At 40.0% G+C, this 22,551-nt stretch overlaps 1 protein-coding gene across 2 annotated transcripts; it reads left to right on the plus strand.

The window, feature by feature from the left end:
* The first annotated feature begins 11,277 nt into the window (after positions 1-11,277).
* Positions 11,278-21,546, plus strand: RNF112 (ring finger protein 112). 2 transcript variants are annotated; one of them, XM_069085209.1, is made up of 14 exons: positions 11,278-11,400; positions 12,580-12,621; positions 13,410-13,716; positions 13,982-14,191; positions 14,419-14,553; positions 14,802-14,906; positions 15,695-15,745; positions 16,183-16,239; positions 16,334-16,420; positions 17,073-17,190; positions 17,322-17,452; positions 17,543-17,599; positions 17,776-17,850; positions 19,669-21,546. In XM_069085209.1, the coding sequence occupies exons 2-14, from the start codon at positions 12,599-12,601 to the stop codon at positions 20,131-20,133; spliced, it is 1,821 nt and encodes a 606-aa protein (XP_068941310.1). In that variant the 5' UTR covers positions 11,278-11,400; positions 12,580-12,598; the 3' UTR covers positions 20,134-21,546. The 2 variants fall into 2 exon arrangements, with proteins under 2 accessions (XP_068941310.1, XP_068941311.1); XM_069085210.1 differs by having other exon boundaries at positions 11,285-11,400; positions 12,585-12,621.
* The last annotated feature ends 1,005 nt before the right edge of the window (positions 21,547-22,551 follow it).

Below are 22,551 nucleotides of genomic sequence, written 5' to 3' on the forward strand. Positions count from 1 at the left end.
CAGCAATCCTGAAAATTAGAAAGGAGCAAACAGAACTCAGTGATTCCATGACATAAGAAGAAATATTAGAACAAAATTAAAAGACTAAAGGAAAAAAAAAGGTAAGACATTGCTTGTTAAAAACTATTGGCAGGAAGAATAGGTGGAGGAGACCTTTAAAATTCCATTTTATTTTTTAAAATTCTGAACTTCACAAATACCAAATAAAATGGGCATTTCCATATACACTGTAGAACAGAAGGGGAAGATTGCACATCAAACTGAGGATCTCTATTATATAGTGCTTAATTTAAACTACCAGACTATTTTATTATAATTATCAAAGCTCTATTGCTTATCTGTGATTCGTTCTGACCTTTATCCTGTTCTCTTTTCATTTTGGGGGAGGGGAGGAGCCCTTTCCCTCACATTCCTAGTTCCCTTTACTTCCTCATCAACTGAAGAACAGTTAAAAATCAAACAAACAAAAAAACCTCTTGTAACAAATATACACAGCCAAGCAGAAGAAAGTTCGATCAATATTAGCAATGTCCAAAAATGTGTCATTCTGTATCTTAGGTCTATCCCTGCTGTTAGGAGGTGTGTAGCATGCTTCATCATTAGTCCTCTGAAGTCGTGGTTGATAATTGCATTGAACAGAGTTCGTAAGTCTTTTAAAGTTGTTTTTCTTTAAAATATTGTTGTCCTTGGGTAAATTTTTCTCCTGGTTCTTCCCGCTTTAATCTGCATCAATTCATATCAGTTTTCCCAGGTTTCTCTCCAAAACCATTCCTTTTGTCATTTCTCATGGGTCAATAATATTCCCTTACATTCATATATCATAATTTTTTTCTAGTCATTCCCCAAATGATGGACACTCTGATAGTTTCCAATTCTTTGTCACTTTAAAAAGTACTACTATTATTAACACAACATTCCTAAACCATTTAAATTGGTCAATACAATTACATTACTTTTTTTTCCTCACTGGTAATAGCATCAAAGATGGTTATATATTATATACCATGTTCCTAAGATTACATGAATAAAATTAATGCCTACAATAAATGCTTATACTTCTTTGTCTTAGTGTGACATTTCATAATATATGTACATTTGATCAGATATGCTCATATTACTGGTTCTTTTAAAAATAATAAATATCCTTTTATGTTTTTCCAAAATGAAGCAAAAAAGAACCATTATAAATATCTTTTATCTTTTTAGGATATAAGCCTTGTAGTAGTATTAATGGATCCATTTAGTGACTTTTATGGACTTAGTAAGGAGATGATTTAAGATCACTGAATTCCCTGAAAGCCATTGTTATTGTTATATTTGAATAAATCATAGAAAAACTGTCCAGATTTATTAGAACCAGAGGATAAAAGAAAAATAAAAGTATCCATCAGTAACATCCTGAGGGAAATTTAAAAAAAAAAGCAACTCTTAGGAGCATCATAATAATAATAGCTAGCATTTATAAAGTTCTTTGGACTTGCAAAGCATTTTACAAATATTATCTCATTTTATTCTCACAATAACTCTAGGAGGTAGGTGCTATTATTATACTCATTTTACATATGAGGAAACTGAGGCTGATGGAAATTAAGTGATTAAGCCATGTTCGCACAACTAGTGTCTGAAGCAGGATTCAAGCTCAGGTCTTTTGGACTCTACTGTACTACCTAGCTTCCAGGTCAAAAGTACTTCAAAAAAACAAAAATAAAGAGGTGTAGTACCAAGGAACCACTCTCAGGATCATATAAGACTTGATAACAACTCTTGTAGTTTAAAGAAGAAAAAAATCTTGCAATATGATATTTCCCAAAAGAAAATAAGTATGTAGAAACAAGAATAACTTGGCTTGCAAGATTGAGAATAATCCCATATGAAAAATATAGATATTAAATGGAATAGAGATCTTTAAAGCTTTCCTAATGAACAGATTAGAGTTGAGTAGAAGCCTTGAAATGCAAACACATTGGCAAAGAGAAACCTAAAAAGGCAAATATATTTAAGAAGAGTTTAAATGGTGATGAAGTGATTATATTTCTTTTTTTTAGATTTTTCTTTATTGCTTTTTGGAGGGGGTAAGGTAGGGAAATTGGGGTTAAGTGACTTGTCCAAGGTCACGTGTTTGGTTTTGTGTTGTGTCTGAGGCCAGATTTGAACTCAAGTCTTCCTGACTCCAAGGCCGGTGATCTATTCACTGCACCCCTAGCTGCCCCTTGAAGTGATTATATTTCAACAGTTGGAGAAGAAACAAGGGCCCTTCAGTGTCCTAGTATCTTTAAGAGTCAAAGATGGCACTAACTAAGATGGAGATTGTTTTTTTTCCGTTGGTCTTAAGAGAGGAAAGAAAAGTGAGTGCAAAAAGGAATTCTCTAGAGAAGAAGTGAGGAACAAGAGGGAAAATTTTATGATTATTATCCTCATTTTACAGCTGAGGAAGCTGAGGCAGGCAGTGGTTACATGATTTGCACAAGGTCACATAGCTAGGAAGAGGCTGAGGCTGGATTTAAATTCAGATCCAGTGCTCTATCCACCACACCATCTAGGTAGCTGCCTTGTATACAGAGAAGTATACAAACATGGCAGAAGGGGTGGGAGGCAGGGAATGTGGATCTAAACCTCATTTTATTTCAAGAGTTCTTAACCTGGAGTCTATGAACTTATTTTAAAAATGTTTATAGTTGTGTTTCAATAGAAGTTGGTAGTCCTATGTATTTAAAGCATCATTCTAAGAAGGGGTCCATAGATTTCCCCAGATTGCCAGAGGGATCTATGGCACAGAAAAGTTGTTGTGAGAATCAAATGAGATAGTAATTGTAAAACACTTAGCACAGTGTGAATGTTAATGTTATTATTATTATTATTATCATCAACCAGAAAGGGAGGGCTGAATACAAGACACAAAGAGTTTGGAGCAGGGAGTTAGTTAAAATTTCTATAGGGCTTTACTCTGCACCAGGCATTGTGCTAAGTGCTTTATAATTATTATCTCATTCTATCCTCACAATAGTCCTACAACATAGGTGCTGTTATTATCCCCCTTTTACAGATTAGGAAACTGAGTCAGATAGCAGTTAAATTACTTGCCCAGGGTCATACAGCTAGGAAGTTTCTAAGGCCAAATTTGAATTCGGGTCTTCCTGACTCCAGGCCCAGCCCTTTCTCCGCTGCACCACCTGGCTGCCCCAGAGATGTCTCAGAGTGAGAATACAATTTGGGGAGGCAATAGCCACATGAAAAACGAATTTCACCTGTGGAGTGTGAATTCTAAAGGGATGACTAAAAAGAAAGAAATCACTGTGTGAGAGGCATTGATCAAAGTCTTGGCAAGAGGAAGGTGGGAGGAGTAATGGAACACACTCAGAGGACCTCAGTTAAAAATTGTTGAGTCATTTTCAGTCATGTCCAACTCATGACCCCCTTGGCAAAAAGTACTGAAGTCCTTCTTCAACTCATTTTACAGATGAGGAAACTGAGACAAACAGGGTTAAGTGACTTGTTCAGGGTCACAAAGCTAATAAGCATCTGAGACCATATTTCGACACAGTTCTCTTCCTGACTCCAAGCCCGCAGTGGCTCTCAACTGCCTTCAGCTAAAGATTACTAGTGTTTATCACAGCCCTGATCTTTTACCTTCTCTGCTTTCATCCCCTATGTAAAGATGGAGGCAGAATATCAGGGGATATAATGGAGTGAAATACACAAGTAGCTATCATAACCACAAATGTGAACTCACCCAGGAACAACAGCCTAGGGCAGCAAGAGGGATTACAAAGCAGAATTCAACAGTGTGTTGTTTACAAGAAACATGCTTGAAGGATTAACAGAGTTAAAAATGAAGGGCTGGAATAGAATCAGTTGTGTTTCAGGTAAACTCAAAAGTCAAGGCTCCCAATCATAATCTCAGACAAGCCAACGTTGAAAAAAAAAACCCTCCATTGAAAGTGATAAACAGGGAAGGAATGTTATACATCAAACAATGAACTAATGCACCATAGACAATAAAATATCATTATTTAAAATATGTGCCCAATGGTGTAGTATTTAAGTATCTAAAAGAAAAGTTAATGAAATTGCAGGGAGAAAGATTTAGCAGAACTATAACTAAAAGAGTCTTTAATGTTTCTTTCTGAGATCTAGACAAATTTAACTAAAAAATAAACAAGAAAGAAGTTAAGGACCTGAATAGAATTTTAGAAAAGTTAGATACAAAAGATCTCTTTAAATTACAAATGGGGGAAGAGGGTAGAGCCAAGATGATGGAGTAGCATTAATTCACTTGAACTCTCCCAAATTCCCCTCCAAATAACTTTAAAATAAAGCCTCAAATTGAATTCTAGAATGGTAGAACAAACAAAACAGTGTGACGAAACAAGTTTTCAGCCCAAAATAACTTAGAAGTTTGGCAGGAAAGATCTGTCTCACCAGAGTGATGGTGGTCCCCAGCAGCTCTGTTCAATGTGGGCTGGGCCTTGGAGGTGGCTACATCGATGAGGCAGCAGCTTTGGGAGCTCTTAGCACACAGACCATAGTGAGGTCAGACCAGTGGTCAGAAGTAAATCACTGGGAACCTTTGCTAGCACTGGGTGCAGGATCCTGTTGCATTGTCTGAACTCTTACACAGTTCAGAGACATGGTCTCAACTAGCATTGGTACTTGCCTGGGGGAGAAGCAGCCCTGGTCACAGTTCCAGGGTAGAGAAGAGTGCTTCTGGTTACTCAAAAGGGAACTAGGGCCCTTGTCTTAAGTCTAGGGTGGAGAGGAGTACTATCACTTACCTGAATTGCATTTAAAGGACCAGAAGGATTGAGAGCTCTTGTGGCCCTCATTGTAGAGAGGCTTAGAGGAGGGTTTATGGAGACTCATGGGCCAGACTGTAGGCCAAGAGAGCAATGACCACATCTCTCCATACCACCTTGAAAGAACTGGAAACTCCCAGACCCTCAGAACTAGCTCTGAAAACAGAACCATGAAAAACTTGAAGCTTGGGATAGTTCCCCTTCCATTCTAGGAGCAGAGCTGAACTTTAATATGAATTATTAAATTGGAAAAGAAAAGAGTAAACACATTTCTCAGCCATGTACAGAGCCATAACAAAAACTGACTATGTGATAGAGCGTAAAAACCTCAGAGATAAATGCAGAAAAACAGACACAGAAAATAATAATTTTATGACCACAATGAAATAGAAAGTGCAATGTTTGAAGAAAGAATTCAAATTTAAATGGAGACTAAATTATTTAAACCTAAAGAGTGGGTAAGTCAGAGAACAAATCATAGAAGCAAAAGAGAATTTCTTCCAAGTGATTAGCAAAGAGACAACCTGTCAAAAATTTTGGAACTCACCCAAAAGAGTTCCTGAGGGAAAATATATATCATTAAACAGTTTAATCAACAGAAAAAGAACAGAACAATGATTTGGCACACAACTAAAAAACCTCTAAAAAATAAAAAAACTCATCTAAACACAAAAATAGAAATCCTTAAAATCAAAGAAGAGATTAACAAAATTCAAATAAAAAATAATAATAAAACTAAAATCTGGGTTTTGTAAAAAGAGAGAAAAATCAAAATACAAATACAAAAAATGAAAAAAGAGAATTCACAAGTGAGAAGAAAATAAAGGAAATTATTAGAAACTATTTTGCCCAATTATTTGCCAACATTTTTTATATCAAATGCCATGTCTTAATATTTACAAAAATACTTATATTAACAAAAGAAGAGATTTCCATTATCAGGGAGAAAAAAATTGAATGTCATAATTGAGTTCCCAAAGGGGAAAAAACCCCAGTACCAAATAGATTTATAAGTTAATGCTATCAAACATTTGAAAGAATTAATTCAAACTAACTCTTAATTTAGACTAACCCTTCCAGAGCAAGATTGGCCATATTTTGCTCTCAGAGTGCTAGGGGGTACCCTAAGAATTTAGAATATATTTGTGTAATGCTATTAACTTGAGCCCCAATTCAAATGTGTTCCCCCCAGATTTTCTGGGGGCTTCCTAGTCATCTAAGGATATAAAAGGGCCAACAACATAAAGTCCTTGTCATCTAAAGACATCTTAAGTACCAGATCTGAACACAAAATCACAATATAAGAACTGAGGCTGAAAATATAAGTTAACAAAAGACATACTACCGTGTTTCCCTGATAATAAGACACTGTCTTATTAATTTTTTTGGAAAGAAAAACACCAGAGGGCTTATTTTCAGGGGAGGGCTTATGTTGTCCTGCCTCAGCTCTCCTCTGCGGCACTGCTCTCAATGGCGCCAGCAAGCAAATCACTGGGGAAGAACAGGATGACGCACTCACTGCTGCAGCTCTGATTGGATGCAGCTCGGAGCGCGGCATGTGTTTCACCCCGGGGGGGGGACCGTGCATACAGAGGGTACCGTAATGTAGCGTGTAGCACAGGGGATCACCTTCACTACAGTAGCAATCTCAATAGGGCTTATTTTCGGGGGAGGGCTTATTTTAGAGGAATCTTACACAGTAAGGGGAGGGCTTATTTTCGGGATAGGTCTTATTATCGGGGAAACACCATATGAGGAAATAGAAGTTCAAGAGAAGAAAGAAGAAAGTAATCTCACAACAATTATACAAAGAACTCAGAAGAAAAGATGTCTTGGCCACAGGGTCTACAGGATTGAAGTGGAAAATTTTAAAAATTAAATTGAAATGAAATGAGAAACCAGGAAGAAAAAAATCAAAAGGAAAACAGAAAGCAGAAAACATGATTCATTTTCAATTAACTCCTTGGGGCAATAAAAAAAAAAGAATGGAACAAATAGAATTCAATGACTAAGTTAAACAACTGGGGAACAAAAAAACAAAAAACTGTAAGAAATCTACTATCAAAAACACCTGACCTAGAAAAAAGAATTACTAGGCTATTTGAAAATGGTAACCATACACTACATTATATTATAAGAAATCATGAAAGAAAACTGCATAAATAAATTAGAACCAGAGGTCAAAATGAAAATAAAAGGCATCCACAGATAACCTCCTTAAAGAAACCCTACACTGAAAATATCAAGGAATACTATAGACAAAGTTCAGAGTTGACAAATTAAAGAAAAAAAAATTACTGCAACAAGAATAACTGATTCAAAGTATAATTAAGTCTAATTTTACATAAATTTTTGCAATAATAAGACATCCTTCCTCTTTTATATGAGAAATTTCTTCATCATTTCTATGAAAAAATTTGCCCCATTCTACTTTTCCCTTACCCCTTCTCCTAGTGCATTTCTCTTTCTCATCCCTATGTTCTTTTTTTTGAGAGATCATTCCAACATAATTGATTCACATCCATGCCCTCTGTTTATGCAGACTCCTTCTAACTGCCCTAATAATGGTAAAATTCTTAGGAGTTACATGTACCATCTTCTCATATAGGAATGTAAACAATTTAACTCCACTGAGTCCCTTAAGATGACTCATATTTACCTTTTTATGCTTCTCTTGAGTCTTCTGGTTTAAGGTCAAATTTTCTATTCAGCTCTGTTCTTTTCATCAGGAATGCCTGAAAGTCTTCTATTTCATTCAATATTTATTCTTCCTCTGAAAGATTTTACTTAGTTTTGCTGGGTTGGTGATTCTTGGTTGTAATTCTAGTTTTTGGAATATCATACTCCAAGTTTTCCATTTCTTTAATGTGGAAGCTGCTAAATCTTGTGTGATTTATGGCTCCAAGATATTTGAATTGCTTCTTTCTAGCTGCTTGCAATATTTTCTCCTTGACATGGGAGTTTTGGAATTTGACTCTCATATTTCTGGGAATTTTCATTTGGGGATCTCTTTCAGAAGGTGGTAATTGGATTCTTTCATTTTCTATTTTACCGTTTGTACCTAAGATATTGGGGGCAGTTTTCTTTGATAATTTCTTGAAATTTGATATCTAGACTCTTTTTTTTATCATGGTTTTCAGTAGTCCAATGATTCTTAAATTATTATTCCTTGATCTACTTCCCAGGTAAGTTTGTTTTTCTATGAGATATTTCACATTTTCTTCTATTTTTTTCATTCTTTTGACTTTGTTTTTTGTTTCTTAAAGTCTCATGGAGTCATTAGCTTCCACGTGCCCAATTCTTATTTTTAAAGAATTATTTTCCCAGTGAGTTTTCATGCCTCTTTTGCCATTAGGCCAATTCTGTTTTTAAAGGTATTTTCTTCAGTAATGTTTTGTGCTTCTACCAAACTGTTCATTCTTTTTTACCTCTAATTTTCTTGCATCTTTTCTTTTTCCAATTTTTCTTCTACCACTCTTATCTTTTTCTTTAAGTCTTTCAAGAATTCTTGCCAGCCTGGGATCCAATGAACATTTTTCTTTGAGACTTTGTAATTGTTTTCACACTGCTGTCATCTCCTCAATTTCTGTCTTGGTCTTCTCTGCCACCACAGTAGCTTTTTATGGTCAATCTTTTTGTTGTTGTTATTTGTTCATTTTCCAAGCCTATTTCTTGACTTTGAACTCTATGTTGAAGTTGGGCTCTGCTCACTTGGGTGCCAAGCTTCAGCCTTTTTTGTGCTGCTAGCTCGGGGGGGGGGGCGGTCCTGCAAGATTTTGGTGCTTCCAAGATGGTGCTGTTCTGAAAAAGGCATGGTCACTGCTCTTCTGGTCTTTGCTCTGATCTTTACACAGAAAGGGCTTCTACTCCCTTGTACTACTAGTACTAGTGCTCTTCTTGGGCCTAGAACTGTGACCCAGAACTGCTTATGTGCAATAGAGCTGCCAATCAGCACCCCCTGCAGCCAGTGCTAGCAAAGGATCCCCTAGAATTTCTTTTTGACCAACTATTCCACTGCCTTACCATCTCTGGGCTGAGAACTCTGGAAGCTACTGTTACTGCTGTCTTGGCTGCCTCCACGGCTCACCACTGGTGCAGCTGATGTGCTCTGGGTCTGTGCCAGTGGGTATTCCGCATCTCTCCTGTGGACCTCCTAGGCTGTCTTGGCTGCCTCCACAGCTCACCACTGGTGTAGCTGATGTGCTCTGGGTCTGTGCCCAGTGGGTATTCCACATCTCTCCTGTGGACCTCCTAAGTTGTCTTGGGTTGGAAAAATGTCTCCCTGACCTGTTGTTGGTTCTGTTGTTCCACAATTTGATTTGAGGCATTATTTTAAACTCATTTGGAGGGCAATGTTGGAGGAGTTTATCTGAGCCTTGGCCTCTTTTCATCTTCTCTGTATTTTTTTAAGATGGCTTAAAGATAGTTTAAAACTTGACTTAGACTTTTGGGACACCCTGTATAGGTTTCTAGGTTAAAATATTAACTTTCTAAAAGTGAGGAATGTGGTCTTTCTAGCCACATGAAATGGAACCACATACAAGGAAGAGGCATAGAAATGCTTATCTTATACCAGGCGAATTTGATCACCAGTGTTAGGAACAAATTATAATCATTAACAGAAGGAAGAAGTATTTCTCCAATATATCTTCATCCAAAAATATTTTCTAAATTTATTATTTATCAAAATTTATTAAATTAATTTAAATAAATAAAATTTATTTTAAAAAATTAAGTCAAAAGCAAGCAACAAAAATTTTGCTTATTTCCTTGTGCCTCTTCCAAAGTGAAAGGGGGAAGGATTCTCCCCCCCTTGAGCACCCTCCCCCCACGTGGGCAATGGCAGCCTTTTAGTAGAGTTCCTCATCCAAGAGGACATACCTGGCCTCACAAAGAGGAGGACCAGAGATCTAATTGTGATTTGGAGCTGAGCTGCTATGAAGAGAAGGCCCAAGAAACTCAGTGGAGTGACCTGTCCATCTGATCTAAGGACTTCAGCTAGTGAGGAAAGGGTGGAATGTGAAGGAATGTGAGAGACAGAAAAGACACTGGGGCCCTAAAGTTCTGGAGTTTAAATTGCCTTGACCATATCTGTCCTCTTTATTTGTGCCAGTACTAGTGAGCTCTAAGTTTGTGCCCAGTCTTTCCATTGATGCTGCATTTGGGGGAGAGTGGGCCTCAAGTTTATGGTGGGAATATTTTGTTACAACTCTTGGTGTTAGGCCATTTCATAAATGCCTTTTTTTTAAGCTTATTGTGTCCTCTGACAGACTATTTAAGGTAAAGACATTCATGGGCACACATGGGCTATTATTTTAGGTGTATGGTCCCACAAAGTACTTTGAACCTGAGGTAGTCATCCCATGGGAACTAAACCATAAACCAAGATGGAAATAATCTAGAAAGGAAACTATAAATATTTGTTTTTATTTCCCCAGCTAATTGGGAGCCCTTTTGAGGCTGGTTCCAGGCTTTATTAATTTCTCTCTTCCCATAACTCCTAGCAAAGAGCCTTGAACATCACAGGTATCAAAGCACAAAGGCATTTGGACATGGAGTCAGGAGAAGCCTGGGTTGGGAACTTACCTCCTTATTAACTGTATTACTATGGTCAAGGCTTTTCTTCTCTCTGAGCCTTAGTATCCTCATCTGTAGAGTGGAAGTAATATTACTTGTAGTATTACAAATGTTTATGAGAATCAAATGAGATAACACATGTTGAGTGCTTTGCAAATGTTAGCAATTATTTTCTTACTGAAAATTAAAGCTCTTACTGAAGGCCTGTGCACTGAATGAATAAATGAAGTAACTTGCTATGTTTTCACTTGCTTAACCAGGCCTCCCCTTCCACTTTTAATTTTCTTGTTCAAGGTGTGTGGGATACAAGACCCTTACCGAAATAAAAAAATCCAGAGGTTTCTTAAGGCAAAAACAGCAGCTCTTTATTTCCCTAGTCAAATCTCGTGAGATTTGGGCATCACCTACCCCAGGGCTAGCTGGTATAGGGAGGCACTGCACAGAGATCAAGCAGACAGTTATACACCCCTATGCAAACAATTCTAAGAAAACCCCCAAACAATTTTGAGAAAACCCACAAATCCCTCCCTGTGCATTTTGTGGGATATCTGCACCTCCACTCCCATAGGTGGGATGTATGTAGCCAATGCAAACACATATCTCAGCTACTCTCCTTATTCATCAAAGGCAGGTGGTTAAAAGAGCATCTAGGAGGGAGAAGGGGGGAGTGGGGATAGGTACCACCTGATTTTGAAATCAGATGATTTACAGGGATATGAAACTCAGGCCTAGAAGGGGTTAGGACCTAGCTCAATTCTGCTGACTGTTGCTCCCATTTTATGAGAACACTTTCACCCATTTCACTCAAGAACCGTTTTTGCATGCCTGAATTCTGTTTCTGCCTGGTCTCCCCGCCTCTTCCCTGGACTTGGAGCCTCTCCCTTCCTTTCTTTCTATTTCCTGGTTAAAGACTCCTCCTCCAATACAGCTCACAGTACTTCCATTTTCCTCCTAGAACAGAAACTGATTGAAGACTGAAGTGAGACCCTCCACTGTTCCCTTTCCCAGAGCAGGTACACCCCTAAGGCAGGTAAGTATATTCCCATAGTCTTTGGTCTTCTCCTTTCATACCTACATTCCTGACCCTTCCCTGGCTTTATCCCCACCCTCAACCCCCTCCTCCATCTAGTCCCTGCTAGGAACAGAAGTTGTTTATTCCACATGTTTGTGGACCTGACTAACAAGAGGGAGAGGAATGGATCTGGAGGGAGGATAGAGGAAGGGGAACAGGGTGAGGATGGCAGGATGGGAGGGGGAGGGAGTTGAAGGGCGGACAATAAGAGGGGAGAGAAGTGGGAGTGAAGGGAGGACAATGAGAGGGGAGGGGAGTGGGAGTGAAGGGAGGACAATGAGAGGGGAGAGGAGTGGGAGTGAAGGGAGGACAATGAGATGGGAGGGGAGTGGGGCTGAAGCAAGGGTAATGGAATGGGAACAAGGTGAGGACAGTGGGATAGGAGGGGAATAGGAATGAGGGAAGGATTGTGGGATGGGAGGGGACTGGGTGGGTGGGTGGTGGGGACCCCGGACAAGAGTATAGAAGGAAACTAGTGCTAAGATGAAGACAGTAGGAAGTCTAGAGCCCAGGAGCTGAGCAGGTGCAGGATTTGGAAGGGAATAGGACTGGGAGAAGATAGCAAGGGGGGAAAGCAATAGAGTTGAGCAGACCAGAATGGGAAAGAATGGGGACTGGGACTAAGAAGAGGACAGTGGGATAGACCTAAGGAGGAGAACAGTGAAGGTGGAAGGGAACAAACATTTATTAAACGCAAGCTATGTGGTAGACACCGGTCTAAGTACTTTACAGTTTGACTCACAACAACCTTGGGAGGTAGATACTATTATAATCTTCATTTTACATTGAGAAAACTGAGGCAGGAAGAAGTTAAATGATTTGCCCTAGGTCACACACAGTTAAGTATCTGAGGCTGGATTTGAACTCAAGTCTTCCTGATTCCAGACCCAGCACTCTATCCAATATATCTATCCACTAACTGGCTGGTTAAAAAGTAGATGGGAAACAGAGTTGAGGAAAAAAAAAGTGAATAAGACAGCAATAAAAGGAGGACAGTAGAAAGGGGGAAGAAATGAGGTTGAGGGGAGGACAGGTGGATAAGAAGGGAACAGAGATGAGAGGAGTGTGGGGTGCCAAGGCCCAGCGCTAACTGTGTTCTGTCGTATCTCTGTCACCTTTTTATTTCATCTTCTCAAGGACAGAAAAATCCTTCTCGATGGAAAACAGAAATAACCATTTGTAAGTAGAAGTGATGGTCAATATCCAAGCATGAGTCCAGGTTAGAAAGATCTGGGACCAGGTTAGAAAGATCTTTAGCCTGGAGAAGTCTAGACTTAGAGGGGACGTGAGAGTTTGCTCCTAATATCCGAAAGGATATTGTGGGGAAGAAAGAGTCTTGTTCTTTGTTTCCTATTACAGAGGGCAAAATTGCAACCAGTCAGTGAAATTTACAGTAAAGCAGAGATTTCGATTGTATATAAGGAGGAACTTTTCAAAAATTAGTACTATCCAATAAGAGAATAGTCTGCTTCAGGGGTGGGGAAACAAATGAGATCTAGATTCAGTCAAAGGGCTGCACTGGAGGCCACACGTTCCCCACCCCTGGCTCTACTTCAACCAGTAGAAAACTCCTCATTACTGGAAGTATTCACATAGTGATGCTAGAGGGCATTCCTGCACTGGGTGACAAGTTAGAATGGAAAACCTGTGACATTCTTTCTAATTCTAAGGTTTTATAATAAACAAATCAATCTGGAATCAAAAAGAATAAAAATCCCCCTCCCCCCTTCTTTAGCAGTCTCTCCTTCCTACAATGATCCACAGAGAAACTGATACACAAAGAGATATTAAAAAAAAGAAGTTCCATATCAAAATAACCTACGTACATTTGGTCTCCACTCCCGCCACCCTTCTCCTCTCTTAAATGAAGCATCCTGGCCACCAGATCCCAACTCCCCCCATTAACTCCTGCTGCCATTCCCAGATCTCAGCATCCTTCTCTCCAACATCTTCTTCTGTATCTTTAGATACAGCTCCCTTCCCAGGAGCCCCTCACCAAGTGCTTCACTTGACACATTGGATTTATTGATCTCTGAACTTACCTGTTCCATCTGCTTGGAGTTGCTTCGGGATCCTGTCTCCCTTGAATGTGGCCACAACTTCTGTCTTCAGTGCATCACTGGCCATTGGGACTCAGGTGTTCCAGGTTCCCAAAACCCTTGCTGCCCTGAGTGCCGGAGGAGGTGTGATAGGAGGCGGCTAGTTCTAGACACCCGGCTCCGGAGTCTTTTGGAGAATATGAACTTGCTTCAGCAGAACACCAACTCAAACCAGGTCAAGGACTGAGGCTTCACAGTCTCTTGTAGGGAAGGAAAAAATGATTTTCTGGGTCTGACTAGCATAGTGCCCAGCAGATAGTAAGCATTTAATAAATTGCATTTTGCCTGATTCAGGAGGAAGAGGTTGTGAACTTTGGGTTAAATCTAGAAAGATAAGGGAGAAAGATGGGGAATTCCTTCATTATACTTAATAGAAGTGGGTACTCCAGGGTCAGATCCAAGAAGATTAGGAAGTTTACAGTATCTTTCCTTTTCCTCAGAAGCCCAATCATGATTGCAAAGCTGAGGCAAAACAGCTGATTCGTACTGACTCCAGAGGGGATTTCACCCTCATTTCAAACGTTCTGAATGAATGTCTGAATCACCCTCAAGTCAAGGACAATTCAGTCTGTTTCATCTCTGTCCAGGGGGAACAGAGAACAGGAAAATCTTTCCTTCTCAACTATCTAATCCAAGGAATGCAGGGTCTGGTAAGGCCTGGGGTTGGGATTCCATGACCTGGACAGCTGGAGGGGAGGGAAGGACTGGAACCCTTGGAGAAGAGAAATGAATTGAGGCCAAAAGCTTCTGAAGGGAACTCAAGGCTGGAGCCCCAGACCTGGGTTTTGAGAAGGGAGTAAATAAGTTCTAAAGGAGAGATTTTTATGTAGACAATATCTGGGTCCTGGGGAGAAATAATTAATTCTACCTCCTTTAGGAGTCCAAGGATCCCCAGTGGATGAAAGGAGGAAGAGCTCTTTCAGGGTTCAAGTGTGAACCAGGAGTCAAAGGCATCACCAATGGCCTGTGGCTATGGAGCCAGCCCTTTATTCTGGAGAAGGATGGGATGAAGGTAAGAGTCCAGAACAGGGGGGATAGATTGGGGAGACTGGAAATTTGGAGGCAAAAAGCAGGGAGGCAAGGGGTGGACAAAGGGGATGGGGAAAATAAAAGAGAGAGGAGAGGAGAGAAACTGAGGGAAACCAGTTAGGTGAAAAGTTAGAAGAATTGAAGAAGTTCTGAGGGAGGAAGGGGCAGAAGGATGAGAAGACCAAGTGGAAGCCCTGACCTCATGCTCTGACCTTCCCCTCTTCCCTCCAGGTGGCTGTGTTTCTTATGGACACAGAAGGGGCCTTCAGTTTAGAACAGGACAAGGAAATTAATGCCAAGGTCGTGGCCTTCAGCATGCTGCTCAGCTCTCATCAGGTGATAGCCTGGGCCCAGGTGTTTTGTTCCTTAGCTTGTGGGTTCTTTCTCTAAGAGAGCTTCCTTTCCAACTTACTGAATGGTTTTAGGCCAGATTTGAATGATCACTCAGGAGCTGAACCAAAGAGGAATGGTGAAAACCCTTTGCATCGTCTAAAAAAGGGCATCTCAATGCACAATCTTAATGGCATAGGACTGCTATTGATATTATTGTAATTGGGAAGGAATGGTGAGCAATTGTTGAAAAAAATCTGTAAGGTCATAGGATTTAAAGTGGATACGATTTGTATTTTTGAATCATTGTATTGTTGACATATATATACTGTGTAAATCTGCCAAAAAAAAAAAAAGAATGAGATTTTTAGACCAATGAAACTGAATCTGGATCAGCTACTATGTTATTGGTGAAAATGATAGCTTGATTCTCACTAGCTTCTATGTTTGTACTTAATATCTCTTGGCCCTAAGTAGTCCCTGAGACAATATTTTAAAAGTAGGTTATGGAAAATTTCCTCTACCTTCACCTCAGCCCTTAACTCTAACTAGACTAGATTAGATTTGATTTCTGCACAGAAGCCAAGAGAAGCAAGAGAATCTACTAGCCACAAGGTTCTTGATACAGCCTTGCAAAATAAGCCCTTTTCCTCTCATAAAATGAAATAATCCTATTCTGAGAGTGTGCCTCTCCTAAATGGATGGTTCACACTTTCTGAGATGCTCAGTGATCAAGTTTCCTAAGGCTCCTGTCCTGCTCTCCTTCCCAGTTCCCTGTCTTCCTTGTTCCCTAGATTTTCAATATCTCTCGGATGCTGAAGGAAACAGATCTGGACCTTCTGGAGGTGAGCAGATCCTTGAACTTCTGCTGGGGATTGGGGGAAATAGAAGAAGTGGTATGAGCTTAAAGAACTAGGTTTGGTTTAGAAAATGTCTGGTTTCAGAGGGTGGCCATGAGAACCAGTAGCTATGGAAGGAAAAGATCTCTTGTTTCTCCAGTAGAGTCTAAGGGACTTAGAGAGAGAGAGATTGGGTGGGAAACCAAGACTTGGAGGGTCAAGACTTGGGGGGGGGGGGGGGGGGGGGGGGGGGGGGGGGGGCCTCCAATCTCTCTCTCTCTAAGTCCCTTAGACTCTACTGGAGAAACAAGAGAGAGAGAGAGAGAGAGAGAGAGAGAGAGAGAGTGTGTGTGTGTGTGTGTGTGTGTGTGTATGAGAGAGAGAGAGTTAAGCATATCTTGGTCCTATGATAAGAAGAGTCATTACTTATATCTTTTTACCAGATGTTCCTCCACATTGCTGAAGAGATGGGGAAATATTTTGAGATTCAACCAATACAGGTGAGGTACTATTTGCCCAGTACATTTTCCCTGAGACTCTGACCCCTTCCCGAATCCATTTATTGAGATTTTTTTACCTTTTCTTCTTTTTCAGCATCTGGATCTCCTAGTTCGTGACTGGTTTCATCCAGCTACGTTTGGAAAGCAGGCAGGCCAAACATACATGATTGACATGATCCAGGCAAGTGTGAACATTGATTTGATGTATTCATTCAATAAGCATTAATTAAATGCCTACTGTTTATTGAGCAGGGATTGTGCTAGACCCTGGGAATGCTGCATCTAAAGCAAGACAGTCTGCCCTCAAAGAACTTCTATTTTCTTGGTGGTGGTGGTGACAATGTGTATGACTGTAAACATATATAAAATCATTTGTGGGGAAGGCATTAGCAACTGGGGAGAATCAGAAAAGGCTTCATTAGCAGGAATCATTTGAGGTGAGCTTTGAGGTGGGGGTAAAGAGGGAAAGACATGGCACGTTCAGGGAGAAGCAAGCAATAGGTCAGTTTAGCTAGGTCATAGAGTGTATGAAGAGCAATGAACTTGGAAAAGTAGGCTGGAGACTGCAGTGAGGGACTGTAAATACTAATCAAGTTAACCATTGAAGCTTCCTGAGCAGAGGACTGGCTTATAGAACCTATGCTTTAAGAATATAAATTTGGCAAATGTTTGAAGGGCTGTGGAAAAAAGGACATGAGGCCTGGGTTCATGGAGAAAGAAAGGTAGTACTGGAGTGTGGACATTCAAAGTGGGAAAGGGCTACAGGAACATTGGAGGGGAGAAAGAAGTTACCAATTGAAGAAGCCCATCCTGAGGTCTTGCTGTCTCCTCAGAAAATTTCGAACAGACATCCCAAGACTCAGAAGACTCTTCAGAGTGAACAAGCCTGCTGCTATCTCTTGCCATTTCCTGGAAAAAAAGTAGCAAATGGCAGCAGTGGAAATCCAGAAGGTGACTCTGTCCAGAAATCCCTATAATCCCTATAAACCGCCCCCCTCGCTGTCCCACTTCCCTTCCAAACACCAGACACCCTACCTCCCACTACTTAGATCTCTCAGGATCACAGGATTTCTCTTCCTCAGACATGGATGAAGATTTCTATCAATATCTACATGACTACATCACGGATGTTTGCAATTCAGTCACCCAGCATGTGAAAAGGCACCCAGATGGACATACTCTCACTGGGGGAGAATTAGCTGAGAAAATGATGGTATGGGAAACTTCCCTAACTTCCATGAATCCTATACCTAGCTGTCCATTCTCCTGTGACACCTAATTATTCCTTTAAATTTATCTACAGAAACTCTTCAACCTGTTAAAGAAGAAAGAATTTGGATTTTCATCTTCGTTTAATTCGGTATAGTCCTGGCTAATAGTCCTTGGTCCAGAGAGACAGAGCATCTGTCTTTAAGGGGACATAGGGTTGGATTAGGATTAAGTAGGAAGTGGAGGTAGGTGGGTGGCTTAGGACAGAATTCCAAAATAGAGAGGGTGGAGGACCATATGATAAGAGGTCTTCTTCTCCTTGGACAGGTGGTTACTCAACTCCATGATCTGAACATGATTAAAGATGCTAGAAAAGAGTTGGAGGACTTTGTGAAAGAACTGGTGAGCCCTCAGACTTTTCTTTTTTTCTTTTTTCTTTTTTTATTAATTTGTTTGTTTCCTTTTAGTTTACAGGATTCAATTCCTTGAGTTTCACATTTTGTCCCGCCCCCCCCCATGGCAGCTTATAGTCAAGTATAGGATCTGTAAATACTTTCACATTATACATTAGTCAGGTTATAAGGACAGATTGTACCACCTGGAATGAAAAATGGTAAAGAGGACATAAAACCAAATAAGAGAAGGAAAAAGGTCAGGTATTTTGCTTCCACCTGGATATAAACAGTTCTTTCTAGTTCTTTCTCTGGATGCACATATTTCTCTCCATCATGAGTCTTTTGGGATTGACTTATATCACTGCATTGCTGAGAAGAGTCCAGTCTATCAAAGTTGGTCATCACACATACGTTGTGTCTGTAATTGTGTACAAATTTCTCCTGGTTCTACTCTTCTCACTCAGCATCAGTTCTTTTAATTCTCTCCAGGTAAATATGAAGACCGTCTGCTCCTCGTTTCTTATAGCACAATAGTATTCCATAACAAGCATATTCCACAACTTGTTCAGCCATTCCCCAATTGATGGAGCCTTCAGACTTTTCATTGTCATTGTGTCCTTCTTATGTATATGACACCCAGAAGAACTACCCTAGGTTCAAGATACTCTGTGAGTTCACATCCACTCATAGCAATTCAGAAATTCCAACTCATTTTTCTACTTTTTCTCTAGTCATCCAGGGGATACAATTAGCTCAAAGCAAAGGTGCTTCATGAAATAGCAGAGTTAGAAGATTTGTAAAAGAACATTCCATCCATGAATGTAGGGTATTTTAGCCTGCAAATATATATACCACCATATGATCACAGCTATTATTATTATACATGAACTCTCCAGGGGACATTGGGGGTCCTAAAGCATCAGAGGCAGTTAGTTGCCCTTCTGTATTTATTCCCAAGTGATCACTGATGTCCCCTGGGGAGTTCCACTGGTTTCAATGAACCAGCGCTCCTCCCTATGGGCACTCTTCCACTAGGTTTCCAGTCTCCCCTGATAACCTCATTTCTTCGGAACCAGCTCAACTATTTTAAGTTGTCTACTAGAGTGTAGTGGTTAAATCTTCTGCCTCATAAGGTCTGGATGATAGCTCTTCAATCATGGCTGTTGACTAGCCACCACAACCAGGTGACAAAAGCCAAGAAAACTTTTAAAGCTAAAATTTTAAAAACTAAGTCTTTATTTTTGGACTTCATGAACTGGGAACCAAAGCTTTCTTTTAATTATAATTGGTAATTATAGTTACTATCTAGCCTAATCACTAGATAATTATCTAGCTTCAGGTTCAGACTATATAACACGTTTCCATTATCCTATCTGGCTTAGCTTCAAATGAATTTGAGTTTGAAGCAAAGGCAGGTTAAGGAAACAAGGTCAGTGGTTTCCACCCACCCAGGCTGAATTCTTGTCCACAGTTGTAATGACTAAACTTGGCTTCTACCTTTCATTGAAGATATTGGGAAGTATGGGTGTACAATGTTGCCTATGTTGTCTGATGAAAGTGATGTATTGGGCACCAGGGGAGGGGCATATGTATAAAAAGAAGTGAGATAGATAGATATACATATACACATACATACACAAATATAGGCAACAATAAAACTTTTTTTTTTTAAGCATAGAGTTCATCTGGACTGGCAGGGGGGACTAGGGTGAAGGTTGCCTGAATTCTCAGAATCAAAGGGACTTGAATATCAAAGACTTGGGCTCAGGGAGAGAGTGCCTGGTTGCTCAGCTAGCAGTCACAGCTTCCTCTTCCATACTTTCAGAATTCTTCCACAGAGCCCATATATGCTTGTGTGAAGACTTGGCCTGAAAAAATGCAGAAACGCCTCTCAACTAAGAAAGAACAAATCTTAAATCGTCTCAAAGAGTCTTTGAAGAGCTCAGGGAAGGATCAAATCATGACAGACTTTGAGGAAGAGATTCAGAAGATATTTAAGCACTTCCAGGATTCCTATAAAAAGCGTTTCTGTGGCAGTACTGCTCTCCTGGGTGGACTGGTTGGAGCTGGAAGCATGCTGTTGACTGGTGGTATAGTGGGAGTTGGTGCGGCAGTCTCTGCTTTGACTGTGGAGGCTATAGTTTCGGCCACAATGGGTGCCACAGTGTTTGGGAGTGGTCTAGGGAGTGCTATAGGGGCTATCACTGGGGCTGTTCTGAGTAAGGTCAAAGGTAAGGAAAGAGTTCCTAAAGAAGAAGAGAAAAATCCCCTTTTCAAGGACAATGAATGAACCCTGGAAACCAAGTAGAAGGAAAGAGGGAGGGAGAAAGAGCAATGTAGTATAGGGCCCTTGACTTGTTTTGTTCAACAAGGTTAGGGGACTGGGGTGGTATCTAAGATACTGTTGGATCTTTGACCTAGCAAGTAAGCGATGGACCCAGATTTACTAACCTAGTAGGAGGAAGCAATGCTCAGATCATATTAGGATGTGGTGGCTTTAGGACCTATTTCATGGACCTGTGTGATTTTTTGACCTTTCTAGATTTGGTCTTTCTACTATCTACTGTTAATTGACACTTCCACCCTCCTGCTCTCTGTTCCCAGCTCAGGAGGCAATGATTTCCTCTAACCTTGGAGACTGGCCACAGAATAGTGTTCTGTATCAGCTCCACTTCCTCAGACCAGACAGGTTTTGGCTCCAACTAGGAGTGTATGGATGGTCCACCTGGCATCTAGCCTCCACTTGGTCTGATCTAAGTGATTCCTGAAAAGACAGGATAAAGCCTAGCCCCCCAAATCCCAGTCTAAAGCAGACAGGATACTATTTTGTACTCCAGGGAAATTTATGGATTATAGCTAACCTAGACCAGATAAAAACCCTACTCTAAATTTCATTGCTGAGAGAGCAGGGAGCCTATAGTATTTAACTTAGTGTAGAGTAAACAAAACCCACAATGGACTAAAGCAGAATGTCCACTGAAAAGAGAGGAAAGAGAAAGATAATAGACCAAATTACAAGGAGAACAATGCCACAGATGCCTATTCCTATGTAGGAGCAAGGAGTGGTACTGCCAGAGAATTTTGTTTTGTTTTTGGGCACTAAAGTAGCACGTAAGGAGGCCAAAATATGTTGGAAAGAACAGTGGATTTGGAGTCAAAATGCCTGTTTCAAGTTCTGTCTCATCTATTAGCTATGTGACCTTGAGTAAGACTTTATTTTTCTCATCTGACAAATGAGAATCCCTGTCTTATCTACTTCACAATGCTATTGTGAGAAGCAGATGTGGAACAGCTTTATAAACTGTAGAATTCTAAGAGTCAAACCCACTCTAGTGAGTGGATTTTTCAGGGTGGAGTTAATTCAGCTAGGGGCAATAGCTATTGGCCAGTATTAGGGAGCAGAGGATAGTGGTCTGGGCTTTTGATCTAAAAGGAATTGATAAGTAATTTTTTTGTGCTAAATATAATATAAATGGAAACAATGTGGTACAGTAGGGGAAAAAAAGTGACTTTGGATTCAAAAGATCTGAGTTCAAATCCACACACTTATCTGTTTGACCTCCTTGAGCCTCAATTTTCTTATTAGTAAAATTAAGAAATTGGACCAGGTGGCCTTCTAAGATTTCTTCCAACTCTGGGTCTGTGGTTTTATGTTCAACATTAAATTGGATGTCCGTGATGTGAATAAATGAATTTAAAAGCATTTATTGAGTACTTACTATATGCAAAATACTGTGCTGAGCCCCAGGGTTACAAACAGCAAAGCAAGAAAGGCTTGAATTGAATGAAATGGGCTATAGTCTAAATAAGGTCAGTGAATTAGTACTATTTCTTTAGGTTCTCAGTGGAGTGGCATCCACATTCTCTTTCTCTGTTTGCTCACTCATCCCAACATACTCTTACACTGGCAGATTTGAGTTTTGTTTTGTTTTGTTTTGTTTTCCCAGAATGCTAGACATGGCCTTCACCACACTCACTACACTATACCCTTAGGGGACTAAGGGGAACTTTGGTATGGAGTGAAGACCCTCTTAATACTCACCACTGTAGTTCCTTAGCCCTCACTAGTCTCTTTTCCATTTGTACAAAATAAGTATTAATAACACCATTGACTCTTAAACATGAGATGTTTACTAAATGAGAAAGTAAAAGTAACAATAATCATAATACCTACTCAATAGAAGGCAAAAGCAAAAATAGTCATAACATTTACTCAATAAAAGCCAACAGCAAGGATAATCCAGATATAATAGTCTGCCCATAAACCTTGACGACATTCTCCCATCAATGCACACAGCATCCATAGGAGAGAGTTGGCACACACTTATGTAGGTGAACTCATGTGCCTGGGGCAACTCATGACGTTGGGCAGTAGGCCTTGATGACCTGTGTCTCTTTAGGGAGCAGTAGACTAACCTACTAAGCAAAACCATTTCTCTGTTGATTGTTCCCTTTTTATTCTTCACAACTGCTCTGCTGAGCAAAGTCACTTCTTTGCTACTCTTGGGTCACTGAATCAGTGTTTAAAATTCTTTTAGCACATGGTCAAATTTGACAGGATGCTCAGAAAGTATTATGCTTGTTTAGCAAAAATATCTTCACAGCTCCCTGCAAAATGGTTGCAAAACAGTTGGGGTTGTGAATTGATTCAGTAATTCTGGAACAAAATTTACAACTATGCCCAAAGGGCAATCAAACTGTATCCAGC

The sequence above is a fragment of the Petaurus breviceps genome, unplaced genomic scaffold (assembly GCF_028583685.1).
Source record: "Petaurus breviceps papuanus isolate PSGF00001 unplaced genomic scaffold, PetGlider_PUasm1.0 175, whole genome shotgun sequence".
NCBI classification, from domain to species: domain Eukaryota; kingdom Metazoa; phylum Chordata; class Mammalia; order Diprotodontia; family Petauridae; genus Petaurus; species Petaurus breviceps.